We start from the raw sequence: 17,031 nt of genomic DNA on the forward strand, positions 1-17,031 counted from the left end.
GATTCACATCCTGATACATATCCTAGAATACCAACCTCTGATGCTGGTATCCGTATGTCCTTTGAAATCCGGTGCCGTAAGTCTCTCACTGACTCAAATGTATTCATACGCAGTCCTATTTTCAGCTGCTTCTGTCCTGAGTACACAACATTCACAAAGACTGGTCGAGGACATTTCTGTGGAAGCGGCAGTGATACACACAAGTAAGGGTCAAACGTGTTGCTGTGCTTCCCACAGTGGGGACATGTTAGTGATGACCGATGTAGCCCCTTGAAGAGATGCGATACAAAACTCCCCTGACTTGATAACAGTGCTTCATTCGCTAACTCCTCGTCTGATCGCATTGCTGTATTCTGAAAAACAACAAAACAAAGCAATATTATAAATGGGTGAGTTTTCCAACACCTTTAGCAATGTTCAAGTCCTATTGTGGTGATACATCAAAACCCAATCTGTTGTTGAGCAAACACTTAAACTACTCAGCTACTACATCGCCCACATACAATTATTCATACAAAAACATACAAAACACAAGTTACAGAAACATCTCAGGTTCATAATGAGTACAGAGCCATATAAGTATTGAATGTTTATACTTTCCTTTTGCTTTTCACAGATCTACCACAGCGCCTAAACAGTGAGGGTGACATTGCAGTGGTGAGAAACGTATGTGTGTACAACTTAAGTGATACCAAACATGCAATAACAGTGTAAAATCATGCTTGCAACTAACTCAAATTAACATTTTACCACTGACAGATACTGACAGCAAAATAGAATGAAGCCTTAAGTTGTTCCAATGTGTGAACAAGCACAAGATTCTGGACTCAAGTCAGTTTTCCAGTTTGAAGTATTACGCAGATTTCCAGCATAGGTATAACCTGAGGACATCAGGGATATACTGAGGGAAAAATATAAGGGATCACATGAAATCACAAGTGTCCCTTTATTTTTTCACAAGTTGTGCGATACCAAGCTAGTGATCCCTTACTTTTTCCCCTCAGTATATTATTTTCTGACACTGAAAACAATCTATACGTGATGATAAACACTGCCAGCATCACAATATCTAGATGTACAGAGACAAAAGCCATCACTAAAACTCTCCGCTTATTTGACCACGTCCAAACCCACCCCCAACCTCCCTTCAGGAATTCCTATACACTCAGATGGTCCCTTTCTATTAAATTTGTCTGGATCAATGCTGCAGAAACAAATGTTGGCAACACTATTGCCCAGGCAGCTGGGATACTGGTATATGTAGGGCAGGGTTTCACTACACCACAGCATGTTACTGAGACCCTGAACAGACAATCAGCAAAATGTAAAGTAGGCTTGTCCACTTCATTTGTTCTGCAATTCCAACAAGTCCCATTCACCATAATATGTCAATAACTGATTTTGTACATTGGTATATGAAACCATTGCAAGAAGTACCAAGTAATCTCTATAAATAGCTTCATTAACGAATTGGAATTCATTCAGAAGTGTAGCTGACTAGCACAACTTCCCCATCACCATGCAGTGTCCAATTCAAGCTGCCATATCATCCATCAGCATGTCTACAGCATCTACGTCTACACACCATTGATCACATGATCCTTCACAACCCATCCCAACTCTACCAGCCAACAATTACATGGCCCACGGAACATTCAGACTCAGCAAAGACCCTTAATTACTAAGGGAACCGAAAAACGAAACCAATGTGTTTGAGCTTGGTCTACGACTGCCACTGACAATCAGACCAATTCCCTCATCTAAAACCCAGCTCTTAACAAGTATTGAGCCATAGACGAATCCATCATTCCGATTCAACATATGTCAAAGTTAGTTTACTACCAGGTCACCATAAGATACATGGAAAAAGGTTCAGCAGGTTAGCGTCTCTCAAAGTAACATCATATCTTTCAAAATACATCATATTTAACAAAACATACCGACTCTGAACATAATTGTTGAAAAAGGTAATTTGATCAATCATTATTAGCTGTGCTTACTGGATCAAAAAGTATTTCCAGTATTTGGGCTTCCAATGAATGGCTTAAGTTGCAAACTGAATGTACACACATTTTGCAAAACTGCAGTCATTACTTGCAAATGTAGTGAACTGGATGTAAATTGTAAGCGAATGCATACTTACTGCTGTTAGACAAACAGCAATAACAACACACCAAGCTTTCACTACCACTTGCCCCTTCATCTTAAACTTGGGCGGTGGGGTAGCCTAAGGGATAAGGTAATCACTTGTCACGCCAAAGACCAGGGTTCAGTTCCCCACATGGGTATATGTGAAGCACATTTCTGGTATCCCTAGCCATGATATGGCTGCAATATTGATCAAAGCAGTGGGAAACCATGCTCACTCACTAACTCACTCACTCAATTCAACTTGAATGATAACACCATTTATACAACAAAATAGAATTTGTGTCATTTATATTTCTACAATGACTGTCTTTGTTTCGAATGAACTGAGTTGCACTTTCTAGGAAACTGACATGATCCAGCAAAAGAAGCTCGCAAGAAGAACCAAAACAGCATCACTGACTTCCAAAGAATTAATTTACAAACACCATGTTTATCATGGGTGACCTCATTACAGGTGAGTAACCTACAATAAAGGTGACCTGATTTAAGCCCAAGCACCAGCTTGAGATTCCACTTCGGTGGTATTTCATGGCCCATTGGCTCAATTCAGGTCTGACAGAAAAGTGTTGTGCTTGTAACTTGATGCAAGCACCTTTCAAACCTCGGCTATTTCATGGAGTTGCCTTAAACAGAATGACAGTCCCGTAAACTGCTTGCATATCAATGAGATACAAAGTTAAATGGACTGTGACGCCCCACTTGTGTGCATTTGTCATACCATGGTTGTAAACCCCAAACCAACCTGTCAGAAAAGTGTATATCAAGAATGAAGCACACAACAGATAACACTCACACTACTGTTATTCAGTCATATAAAGACTGAATGAATAAAGAATAAGGCTTGCAATGTTATTCTTCAAAAGACTTGATTATTGCTTTACAGACAATAACAAATAGAGAACTGTGCAAATTTTATAGGTATAGTTTCCCATACATGTTCATATTGCACCCATGCTGTGTTCTATTATATGGGCAGAGATCATCACAAGTAGTAAGACACACAGATCTGCAAAAGCTGTAGTCCGGTAATTCACAGACCTCAACATGTCTGTTTCACAAAAGAACATCTGAAGTAAGGTCTTGTTTGATAGTGTTCATGATGTCCAATAGAAACCAAATGGTGTTAATATCATACAGCTTCCTCTGGTTCTTGTGACCAAGGGATTCATATGTCTTAAATTTACTCCTACAAAAAGTACAGGCATTCATCTGTGGAAACGACCACCAAGAGGAGACAATCCATTACATCCAGAGTGCGCCATCACCACTATTACCCCATGGTCAAGAACAATGAATTGCATCCCACTGAGTCAGTCCTATCTCGTGGCTGGCATGTTTTATCAGACGTACCTATTCCAGGTATTTATCCACTAGAGCAGTGATTTTTTATCGTAGTACCGATTATCATGATACTTAATTGGACAATAAATACATTGATACTTTTTTTAGATCACGATATACATATCGTTGACCTCAAAATTGTTAATTGTAACTAGAAATGGACAGAGTTATGTCACAATTTACACTGTTACATGATATCAAAATATACCTTTCTAAAGAATATAACCAAAGATAGCATATCATGATGTGCATCGAATTGTATCGTATCATATCAAGTTGAAGATATTGCGATATGTATCGTATCATGAATTTTCTGTATTGTCACACCTCGGTTATCCACATAGTTTTCATAGAAGCAAGTGTTGTGACCACGGAGTCACGTTGTGACGGATAAAGGAAAAACATTAAGTAAACAGCCTTTTTAAAATAAATTTCCTCAAATTAAACAGTTTTAATGACAGATTACCTCTTGAAATCAATCTCTATCTCAGTCTCATACCTGACTCATTTCAATAACTGAATTGTCAAACCACTCCCTTGTGACAAATCAGAGCCAGTCTCTTATCAACAGTGATAACAAGTAAATGTCAGCCTTTATTAGATTATCAAACTTGTGCGCAGTGGAACAGATAACAATATTCACAAACAGCCGTGGTAGCTAAAGGACAATAATATGAATATTTAAACACAATTTACTGCACCAGATCCCCTTTATGATTCAGATTTGTCTTTAGAAATACCAAAAGGTTTGGCAACAGCAAACCACTTCAAAATATTTATCAATATCAAAGGTTTAAGCATAGTAAGCATAGTACACATGTGTGCACTTGACCTTGTATGTTTACTACTACAACGTATCTAAGAAAGTCCTCCACTCAATGTCACAGCCACTGCTACCTGTGGTAACAAACTTGAACCTGTAATAACATACTTGTCTTACTTTCAAAACTGTCAAGGGTGGGATCGTGTACAAAACATTCCAGTAGCTCAAGGAAGTTGTGATGGATATATGCTACAAAGGTTACACCTCAAATAGTTTCATAGCCTGTGGCAGTTGGCCAGGCATTCAAAGTATGCTTCTTACAGAGATAGGAACTATGTTTTGTTAAGCTGTCATTACAAATGGTGTAATATCTTGAACTGTATCCTACACAGGTGTGTCTCTACCCTCAAAGTATATATTAAATCCATGGCACCACATTTAACATATTGGTACTACATGTCATTAATTATCAGTCATATTACAACATTGCTACCCAGGGTTTGGTCCTTATACCTATGTTAATAATTGACACTATATTAGCCATACCTCCCATGATGCAATAGTGACTTGCAATAAGGATAGTGAAATGACAGGTGGGGCACAATCTAGGACATGTAACATGTACAACAGCAACAAGTAACAACCAACTTATACTCTGCCTACAAGGAAAATACTGTCACATCCTGAACAGTGATTAAAGTCCAGGAGTGATGGAGTAGGCTAGAGGTTAAAGTGGCTGCTCGTCATGCCAAAGACCTGGGTTCGATTCCCCACCTGGATATAATGTGTGATACCGATTTCTGATTATTCTAAATATTTGATGAGAGTTCGGAGAAACAATCTCATGTGGAAGAAGCAGTGTTCAGTTTTCAAGAATTAAATGCTTCTGCAGTAAAAATCTGAAAGGTCCCTTAATCCCTCTTAATTCCTGGCACTGTAAAATCAGGTTCTGTCCCATACAGACATGAAGTTTCCCATGGCCCATCTGAAAACAATTAGTGTGTGTGGCATTTACAGGTAATGAACACAAACATATTTCTCCCTTTCAGTTACAGGTAATTCTGCATCAATCCTCTAAGGTGAGGAAGAAGAGGGTTAACAGTTTGTAGTAACCACGGTGACACAAGTGCCAGACAACTATGCCCTCGAGTTGACAACAAAAGCGGTGTGACAATACCTGGGGCCACAAGATGAACTTTTTCACAGTCTGTGAGAGAAATGACTGTAATAGACCTGGGAAAAATACCTCCAGTCTACTCCAGTCTGCAGAACATGAATGGTCTCATCTGACACTGCTATCAGCCTTTGTAAGCCAGGCAAGGACATCAAATGCAAGAGATTGTTAAGAGCCAGACATAACACCATTAGTTTCATTTCAATATTATATTGAGTGTATCAGAGCAAACTTATAAAGGAATGACACAAAATCTCCCAAAATTATGTTACTAATGTAAGAGCACACGTTAAAGGCACCACTGAAGAAATCATTCTCTATATTTTGTCACTAAGTTTCTCTAAGGACATTGTCTACTCACATGCTGATGACTTTAATGACATGACAAATATGTTAATTGTTACATTTTCTGTCCCTTTCATTCACTTTGCAACAACATTCAAGCATTGAGAACTGGTTCAGAATTACAGCCCTCACTTGGTTGTCATCAAAGAAGACTTTAAGTAGTTTCTAGTTTGCAGTCTGGACACAACAACAGTTGGATTAACTCATGGTCATCCCACATCACCACTAACCAAGCATGAAGAATCAGATTTCAGTAACAATTGCATGTCTTTTCTCAATATTCCAGAGCTGAGCATTGTGTTAAACAACAAACAAATCATGCTTGTAGGGAGTTGTATTCTTGACCAAACTGGTATAAGCAATTTTTCGCTTCAGCAATCATGTGAAGTATGTATGTTAAATAATTCTAGATATCCACGTGTTCATACAAGTTGTATGCATAAAGTGAAGCAGCTGGTAGTCAGCGAACCAGATGGATGACTCCAGTACAGGTAACCTCAAAATGACCATGGTCAACTGGGGTTATCTGGAGTATTTCAAATCCACATAAGTGATTACCCTGTCATTTCATGAACTGGGTGTAGTTCCCATTACTCTTAGTTCATCACCTTTGACCCACATGTCAAGGTCATCTGATCTGTCAGCATCAGTATTCAAAGCCACAAATAACACACTGAAGAACCTCAAGAACCTCCATGAGTCTATAAAGATCAAATGCAATAAAACCAAAGGACTTCCAAATCCATTTTGGGGGTTGTCATAAAAAGTATGGTCAAGCATAATCAAACTGGTCTGACAGATGGCCTGGTACAATAATACACATGTTTCTGGATTAAAAAGGACAAACCACCTATCAGTGAAAGGATAGGTGGGAATGTTTGTATGCTCACACAGACGAGCCATATCACATAGGGTACAACAAAGGGTTTCATCATTACATGTAGTGATTGCCATGAAGTGTTGATGCTTAAACCACTGAGCGACCCATGATTCAGTAAACAAATCAGTGGAGATAGCTAATGCTATCACCAGCTTAAGCAGACAGACAATACAGTGTGTTCCTTGTTGGAAACTATTCTGTCCTACAATACACATTAAACTAATGCAAATCATATCCACCGCAAGGACGACAAGTATGGATGGTTCAATGAATTTAACTCTTTCAAATGACACCTAACAAATGATATGACTTCCGTTCTGATGTGAAATACAATCATATTTCAAACAGCAAGTCACATTTTCTGCATGAAGTCATAATGTTTCTGATCAGATGAGAACACCAAGACCAAAAACATGACTATGGAATCACATCTACTTTGTATTTTATTGGCTGTAAGTAACTTGGTCACACTTGATCCCAAGTTACAAATGGACTTGAGAGTACCCAGGAATTGTTTATACACAAGACAAAAGTCAACTATTCACCAGCATGTACCACAGGCAAGATTCCTTCATGTCAGGTATCAAGGTAAATCTCCTACTTGAAAAGGGAGCATCAGTATATAGAACATTAGAGCATAATCTAAGCATTTTCTACACATATCATTAGCTGATAAAAAATGCAGAGCTAAAATTTATTGTCTGTTTTCACAATTTTCAAACTGACTTGCAACAAACTTTGTTAAATGTGGCAGTTAACTAGGAAATGTCATTTGTCCTTCCCTTCCAGTATTTAATTGCTTTTGTGCTTGCAGATGTGAGTTAATTTTAATTGCACTTAAAATATAACATTTTTGAAACCTCTCCTAAGTGAAAGACAGTTAGTTCTTAATGCCTTCTTGACAGAACTTAAGAATTGTGGAGTGTGATCCGTGACAGGTAGGAAGATGATGCACGATGTAGGACTAAGCAAATATCTTATCAAATAGCACCATTTCCATATCAATCAGATCACAACACTACCTATAGACTAACAACTAGTCTCTGAAATGAACCAGTCTAAGTAAACTTCGTCTCAGTGTATTTCGTTACACTCCACCTGACTGAGTCTAACAAAACCTAGTAGAAGGTCGCGTCAGGTAACCTTTGAGCAACCAATCACAGTCCAATGAAATGCGAGACGTTTAAATAGATTTAACCAATCAGACAACGGCTACTATTTAGGGATCGGAGGAACTTTCAAAATATTCGGGTCACCAACACAGATCTATCCACAAGCAAAAATCAGCATATAACACAGTTATTTGACCTGCAGTATATACGCTTTGGGGTTTCTGTTGACATGGTTACCATTACCTAATATTTCCGAAAGATAACATCCTTGAATATTATCAAAAACACTATTTTCAGCAACTGTTTATGCACTGTTGTCATGGCTGTATGTACGCCGTGTGCATCACCCAGAAGCGATTGTACGCTAAATAGCATTCAGAATCGTTCGGGTACGAACCTTTTCGAGATAAAAAGTTCAAAAGGTATGTGCGAATGTGCACTTTCGCGATTTGGTAAGCTGTGTTCTGATTGGTCAATCTCAAAGGTTACCTGATGCGACCTCCCATAAGGTTTAGTTAGACTCAGTGGTGGAGTGTAACGAAAAGTACTGAGGATAAGTTTACTTAGACTGTGAAATGAACATATTTTACAGAAAAAAAAATAAAAAGTAAATAGTTAAAAAAATAGAATATAATAAAAAGGAGCCCTGAGACTTGTAGACTTGCCACATTTTCTAGACTTGCATGGGCTTGTATGTATTTGCTTCAGGGTTTATTTGACAGTCTACACTAGCTTTGATGCACTTGATGCACTGAACCTAAGCAATCTACCCACACTAAACACAACCTATCCACTCTCTAAATAGCAGATTGATATGTACACAAAGGAAATAACATCAACTATATCAGCCTTAAATATCATGCAGTGCCTACAAAGCACTGAAGCAGAGAGTTTGCAAGGTACTTGTGTGACAAAGAGGAGTATGTCTAGGACAATATTTACATTATGAAGCAGTGATGCGTTATGTTCAATGCAAAGGTAAATGGTCTGTATCAAATACAACACATCATCTTTGAACTTGCCAATATCTGACTCACATGCTTACATCACTCACACAACAATACCTTAACTTCATAAATAGATTTCGACACAGTGCTGTCTCTAATACCATTTTGCACTGATTTTTGTTGGAACACAATTTGACAATATTACTTACAAATCTGTATTATGATCCATGAGAAAAGAGCAGACATATGATATATTTAAATACTGTATGATTAACCACTTATGACTTTAAAAATGAGGACTGGACAGAAATTAGTTGGGTTAGATATCAGCCAGAGATCTCAAAGCTTTAAAAACATCAGTTGGGTTAGTTTTCAACATTTCTACAAGCCAGCAGATATTTCTGACTCAACACAAGCTGCAGGGGAAAGTGTTGTGTTTCAGATTCAAGAGAGCAGTTATTATCCTGTTGACAATGCTCCATGAGTCATAAAAAGTGTTCCTGCACGACAGGTGAAAGGGTCTCCCCTCAGACATCAAACAAAATAAAGTTTATTCTGTTTTCAACACAAGCAGTACAATATCACCAACAACCAAATCATGAAATTTTCTAAGCTATATGTATGTCTAACAGAATAAACTGACTGCTTGTTTCTCCTGACTTCACAATGAAGAACATATCAAAGGTATCCTTCTGGATCCCATTGTACAAACCAACGAAACCATGCTGAGACTACCTTAATGCCTATGTGAGTGAGTGCGCGTGTGAGTTTAGTTTTACGCCGCACTCAGCAATATTCCAGCTATATGGCGGCAGTCTGTAAATAATCGAGTCTGGACCAGACAATCCAGTGATCAACAGCATGAGCATCGATCTGCGCAATTGGGTACCGATGACATGTGTCAACCAAGTCAGCGAACTTGATCCCGTTAGTCGCCTCTTACAAAAAGCATAGTCGCCTTTTGTGGCTAGCATGGGTTGCTGAAGGCCTATTCTACCCCAGGACCTTCACGGGTTAAGGTATGGGACTTAACGCTCACCTTAGCGCTAAGATTCCCTTGTACAAAAGCACATACAAAATCTTGTCCTTGTACAGGCTACCCATATCCAATCTCCCTATTACTGAGTGCAGAAAAGCATTATTTCATAAGACCACTGGCAGTCCCAGAAACAAATATCAGTTTTCCAGTAGGTGAGATATTGATAAAGGTCTGATGTTATTACTCATATTTTTAAATACTTTCTTTTACGCATCATAATAATGAGTGCCCCAAAAGGTAAATTTTCCACAATATGCACTTGTATTATGAGAAAAATGTTCTCAAACCTAGACTGTCTAATGCCATCCTCTCATATCAGCAGAGGCCTTGTTTGGTGATTGTGTGAATCTTTGATGTAGACATTTATGGCTGTTCTCCATTTTTTTGTATCATTTTCTGTGGGTTAACTACAAATGCACCCTGTCTGGATGTCACCCTAGCCATATTCCAGACAGCACAACATCATTAATTAGATGTCCTACATGATGGATGAACATTCTTCCTGGCCAAATCAATCAACTGTTGATATGATTAAATAATCACCAGATTTTCTTACATAGCTAAACTAGCAACCTGGCAACATACAGGTAAAAAATTACACAATTACACAGAACTCATTTTCTCCATGGCTGTTTTTTAACATATCTCATTTTTCGAACCTGTCAAAGTTGTTTCCTGAGCAGACGCACAAAATTTGCGCCATGTGTATTTCTTTAAACACAACAGGACTTACAAATATGTCACAAAACTGTTATTATGAAAGTAGTCTAATCCCTTGGATTTTTACTGAATCAAAAATATTCTGTTTAAAATGAAAACAGTTTGCAACTGGCTCATTCAAAAACTGAGTGAATGAGTTTAGTTTTACATCACTTTTAGCAATATCATGGCAATATCATGGCTGCATTCAAGAACTGGCTATAACTTATTTGGAACTTACCCTGGATTTCTAAACAAGAAAATATAGATACTATGCCAGTCACAAGACTGAAAGCATCAACATCGGAATGATCATCTGATCATAGAATCAGAAAGCACTAAATGATTATCAGCAACAAAGTCTCATTTCTTGTAGTTATCTGACAAGTAGTTGCTTCATCTCAAACAAGTCGCTGCTTCATCCCCAAACGTCTTGACCATCCAAAGCTTTCTTATTCAAACAACATCATCACGATCATATGACAAGGATTAACTTTTACCCACAGCAAACATTTTCTACACTCCATCTCTATAAACAGCAAATCTAAACAGCCGTATCACCATGAATTTCATACCAAGGAAGCAAAATTTCAGCCTCCTTGAATATGCAGTGGGAGCTATTCATATTAAGGAGGTTCTAATTTCAGAGTCAACATTTTGTTTGGACATGTGGCTACAACATGTTTAGCAAAAACACAGCATCGCCTTGTATCAAGCTCCATGCAACAGGCCCAGCTCCTCATATGTATGTACAACTCCTGAATTGAACTGAAGGTCATGGTCAATGATAAGTGACACTTATCCTCACTGTCTACACCTACTATTCTTCCTACCATGAGTGAATTAAATCCTCTGTCATTGATGCAAAACAGTGATGTCACTCTTCGCTTACAGCAATCATCTAATGTGTTTTGAGGATGTCTCAGTGCTACACTTTAAATTGGGGAAAATGATGTGGTTAGTGTATCTACAAAGTTTGACATAAACCACAAACCTAAGGCTTGGACATGCAGGGGTGGAAACAAGTCACTGCACAAAATCCAAGTCCAATGTTTATAACTGTCGATCAAGTAAATTTGTACACTAATCATGTCTAGTTGACTTTCCTATTTTAATCATTTTGTCCATTTTAAAAAATCAACAACAAAAAACAACTTGTTGTCTATTTCAAAAATTAACAACAAAAAATTCTCAGGGCAAATGATTTTACATGTGACACTATCTCAGAGTACACTGGCAATTTTAAAGTTATTTCCACACTGATATGTTTGAGTAGGAAAAGGTTGTTGACAGTGAACATATTTTTGTGATGACAGTAAAATGTATACATAACACCACAATAGAACAATTGTTTAAAAAAAAAGCTCAATAAACATTCATAGGTTAGACTTGAAGAGACACCAGTCTCCATGACCTGTTTTGTACACTGATCGCATGACATGCAGTAGGACCACAAGTACTTAACTGTCTTCAAATGTATTTGATCCTAGCTACACGTTTCCCATAATCAAGTTATGTTCTTTAGATCTTTCTTACCACTCAGTGAAGGATTGAAACATATCTCATCTTTGAAAGTCTGTACTTGTTACCACAATAAATGATTGACAAACCGTTAAAGAATATTCAGATGATTGCTGACATAACATGTCCCACCCCTGTAGATTAATTATTAATTTGATTAATATTCCATGCACCATTAATATTGGGATTAACTATGATTTGTTTAAATAATCATAACAATATTCTAAATTTATAAACACAGGAAACATTTTCAGGAAGAAAAAAGGAAAAAAGGAAGCGCAATTCCTGAATGAAAGAGTCCCTGTGTGGGGTGGACCACTCTGTTTGAACATGACTGTTGTATACATTTTCTTCCCTCTTCATGACCATGGGTGAGTGAGTGAGTTTATTTTTATGCCGCACTTAGCAATATTCCAGCTATATGGCAGCAGTCTATACATAATCGAGCCTGGATCAGACAATCCAGTGATGAACAACATGAGCATCGACATGCGCAATTGGGAACTGATGACGTGTCATCCAAGTCAGCGAGTCTGACCATCAAATCCCAATAGTTGTCTCTTACGACAAGCACAATCACCATGACCATGGTAAATCTGAAGCACTCAAATCTGAAATAAAGGCATAGGGAGCAGTACTGCCCAAAAAATATTTTGTCATCAACTTCATGTCAACCAGAGAAATATAATAACCTGGAAAAAACACTGGCTTTAATAACAATATTTTTAGAAAGTGGTTCTTCAGCACTGCTATCCATGATGATACCTTAAACATTATGAAAACTTACTTAAAGTTAAACAAGTTTCTGTTCCTGTATGTTGAATCCACGTTAGTTTGGTGATTGAAGAAAGTATCAATTTGAAACTTGCTCAAATCTATTTATATTTCTGAAAGACAACAGATCTCCAAAAAGCAGGGTTCCTTACAACATGACCTTCAAAATGAGTCTGATCCACTATTGACAACAGATTGCATACAAGATAATCAAGGGCCGAAAGTGATCTTAGCGGTATGGCCATCATAAGCCAATGTTAAAGTATGAGAGTGCCTTTCCCCTTTTGAGGACTGAGCCTAGATCTATTTCTGACACCTCAGACAGATTGTATAAGAAACAAATGCAAAAGGTATATGAGTTACAGGACCAAAATCTTCATAATACGCAATTGCAATAGCCTAGACCAATGAAGATATGGCTACAATGGATTCTTGTGGAATACATGAATCTCATTTAAGGTATAAATTTGGTGACGTGGTTGATGCATATTATTGTATCCCGACTGCAAACATTGACACTCATGATTTGACTCACGGAGTATTCACAGACCACTTCCATACAGCATGAACATTGATGAGCAATACAGCACAACACAACACAACACAACACAACACAACACAATACAATAGGCGTGACTACTGACATGGACACAACTACTGCGATAGTGGTAGTCTATTGCAACATACTTCTGCGATAGTGGTAGTCTATTGCAACATACTTCTGCGATAGTGGTAGTCTATTGCAACATAATTCTGCGATAGTGGTAGTCTATTGCAACATACTTCTGCGATAGTGGTAGTCTATTGCAACATACTTCTGCGATAGTGGTAGTCTATTGCAACATACTTCTGCGATAGTGGTAGTCTATTGCAACATACTTCTGCGATAGTGGTAGTCTATTGCAACATACTTCTGCGATAGTGGTAGTCTATTGCAACATAATTCTGCGATAGTGGTAGTCTATTGCAACATACTTCTGCGATAGTGGTAGTCTATTGCAACATACTTCTGCGATAGTGGTAGTCTATTGCAACATACTTCTGTGATAGTGGTAGTCTATTGCAACATACTTCTGCGATAGTGGTAGTCTACTGCAACATACTTCTGCGATAATGGTAGTCTACTGCAAAATACTTCTGCGATACTGGTAGTCTATTGCAAAATACTTCTGCGATAGTGGTAGTCTATTGCAACCAATAATTGTAAATACTAGTGCAATATTTTTCCTTCTCCTTGAATGGTCTCATGTGAAGTCATTTCCCATATGAATGTATAGTTTACAGGTATCAAATAAAAACAAGCTGAAGTAGTTTCAGTCTCTCTTAATAACTGACAAGAAACTTTTAACCCAGATCAAGTTTGTTTAAGAGGTAACAGGGGTCGGTAACTCAAAATCAAACACTTCTGGTTTTTCCTGCAGTTTGAACTGCACATTTATCAACAGATGTCAATTACTACACTATCAACAGGTATACATACTATCCATAGTTTTTGTTTCTACCATCAATTAATTGCTATCAGAGATTCAACAATTCCAATCCATAGTTCAATGCATCGTTACAGCCCTAGTAGAAATGATTATCATAACATGTTGTCATATCAATCTGCAATTCATTAGTAATCGTTTATTTTGACTTGGATCGAATGATTAACCAATCCTATGATTAATCGCTCCAGCACTAAGCTCTACAGTACAATACACAATAGCAGGTAAACTTTGTTGACCAAAAAAACATTTCAGGTAAAATGACTCATCTCTTTCCATCACTGGCCACAATAATGACAATGTACAGGCAACTATTAATAAAAGATAAAAATGTCCAGTCCTCCAAAGTATACATTTAACACTGGGAGGAGGAGTTTGGGCACTTGCCTTCCCTGCATCAGGTCACATTAAGGTTGGATGGAACGGGACCCTCATCACATTTAACATTCTATTATAACACGATGAACTCATTTACCACTACAGGTTATTTAAAGTGTGACTTGAACAACACTTGTGTTAAAAACAGACATTCTATCAAATTACACTCAAGAACAATACCAATACTATGCATAGTTGGTAATGAGAGACAAGCCTGACACCCTACTGAAATCAGACTACGGTCAAGGGTATTTTTGGTAACAGGACGGACATGTAATACAGTTGGATCAGAGATACTAACATGTATACCTTGCTCAATGAAACTTGCTCAGTTCCTTAAACTACCTTTTGGAAGGAAGCCTCATGGTAATTTATGATAGGTTCCTACTGCCAATATTTTATCTGAGTTGTCAGAGCCAAAACATAGTGGGAACATAATATCATTTCCACTGATGGCAACCCATATAATACTTATCAAAAAACATGTCCGCCCTCTTCAATTTAACCCATGTACAAGACACCTGTTTCACAGCCTAATTCCTTAACAAACAAACGCGTTGTGAAGTCATGAAATTAATTTTACCTCCTGTATGGCATTTGACAATTCAGATCAATTCCTTTGGCCTTTAGTGAATTGAGCTGCTATAGCGAACTACAAATCACACACCTGAACAATAAATCATATTTATCTTAAGTTTGTGTGTCGAAGACAGCCCCAGGTTATAACAACTAGGTCATCAACACTCACTGAAAACACTCTAGCTTTCACATGCCACAGACATGTTCTGAATTATTAACAGTTACAAACTTAGAGGACCATAATATTCAATTCAATATGGAATCAAAGCTCAGCGACTAAGCCACTAGACATGCAATTGTAGCCAGCTGACGAAAGCAAAGGCTGGATTATGAAGAGAGGCAGATACAGGACTCCATATTGGTCATGTTGTGGTCAAGCAGTCTTTGTGGCCATTTCCATAAATAGCAGTAAATAGTACAGGTGACAATTCCTATCAATAACACAGGTCCGAGGAGGTGTGTAAATATGCTAACAGGCTTGCTCGGTCACCTCACGGTCACATTTGTCACGCAGTGTGATAGGATGAGGTCCACACTCTTTAAAATGTTTGTCATTAGCTCGGTACCTGTGATAGGTGTGAACATAGCTGAAATCATGAAACAATTAACCGCACTTAACACTTCTACTTGGGAGCATAGGGTTAAACAAAACTAGGTTAAACTGACCAGCCATCTTGTCTCACCAACATGTCGAAATAATTGCCAATCCTTAGAGTACCTTGTCCTGATGAAAGACAAGGTGTCAAAGAGGAATGCAGGGATTGGGATAGAGAACTTTGACAATGGGACATTTTCTGTATTATCAGTGATTTTCTGAAATTAGAATGGGCCACTGCCTTTTATCAACAGTAAACTTCAAAATTTTAATGGGTCAATTTTTTATTCTAATGAGCAAAATGGCCAATGGCCCTTGCCTTTCCCAATCCCAGGGAATGTCTTCATTTCACAACATTTTATCAATGTAAGCAGAAAGAACGTTGTTTTATAGCAGCTTGGCTTCATGTGGGAAGATGTCTAAAGAGATGGGGAGAATGAAAAGTTATCCTCTTTAGACTAAAAATGAACCTTTAGCATTCCAGATAGGACAAAGCTTTGTGTAAAATGTACACATGCAAATTCACAATTAGCCAAAGCATGCATGAAAAGTTAAAAAAAAAAAAAAACCAGCAGAAAAACATCGCTGTGCAATCTCATCCTCATCTTTTTTCAATCTGTGGCTATGTACAAATATTTACTGATTGAATGTAGGCATCAAACATGCATGAACTGCAGTGGATAATGTCAAAGAAGTAATAAGTCGCTCTGTTGTTAGACATGTTTATCACTGGGCTTTCTCTGTAATATATTACTCACTTGGGACTGTAATACACAGTCACAAATAGAAACAAGTTAGAAATAGCCTGTAAAATATTTTTCTGAAAATGTATGCTTATTGGCATAGAAAGCATACTGGATCCATGGAGCAAAATATATTCAACACAACGAAAACATTTTAGTTGATAGTCAGTGGCATAAAAATCACAAACTGGGGATCCTGATGAAGATGATTACATCATGGCATGCCTAACAGTGCACAGGAAACTGTCTTACCTAAGACAACTACCAACGTATTTACAATGTCACAAGAAGGGCAAGTGTTCCTTATGTATAAATGTAGCTGTTCAAAGAAAAAAGGGAGGGTACTCCAAGATTTTAGAAATGTAAAATCAGCATAAACTGGAGCAATATCAAGGATAGCCCAAAGATGCTTATCTTTACTATAATGTTAATCTAACATGTTGGGATCCTGTTCATTGCAATGGTCATGGGTTCAAATGAACGAACACTGTCACATGAAAGTT

General features: G+C 37.7%; 1 protein-coding gene across 1 annotated transcript in view; it reads right to left on the bottom strand.

The window, feature by feature from the left end:
* LOC137284738 (ubiquitin carboxyl-terminal hydrolase 43-like) overlaps positions 1–17,031 on the bottom strand; it is a 39,741-nt gene that overhangs the window by 16,364 nt on the left and 6,346 nt on the right. The window contains exon 2 of the mRNA XM_067816668.1: positions 36–353. Within this exon, the coding sequence (XP_067672769.1) occupies positions 36–353 (318 nt within the window). The remainder of the gene's footprint in view (positions 1–35; positions 354–17,031) is intronic.

Source organism: Haliotis asinina, chromosome 5 (genome assembly GCF_037392515.1).
Source record: "Haliotis asinina isolate JCU_RB_2024 chromosome 5, JCU_Hal_asi_v2, whole genome shotgun sequence".
NCBI classification, from domain to species: domain Eukaryota; kingdom Metazoa; phylum Mollusca; class Gastropoda; order Lepetellida; family Haliotidae; genus Haliotis; species Haliotis asinina.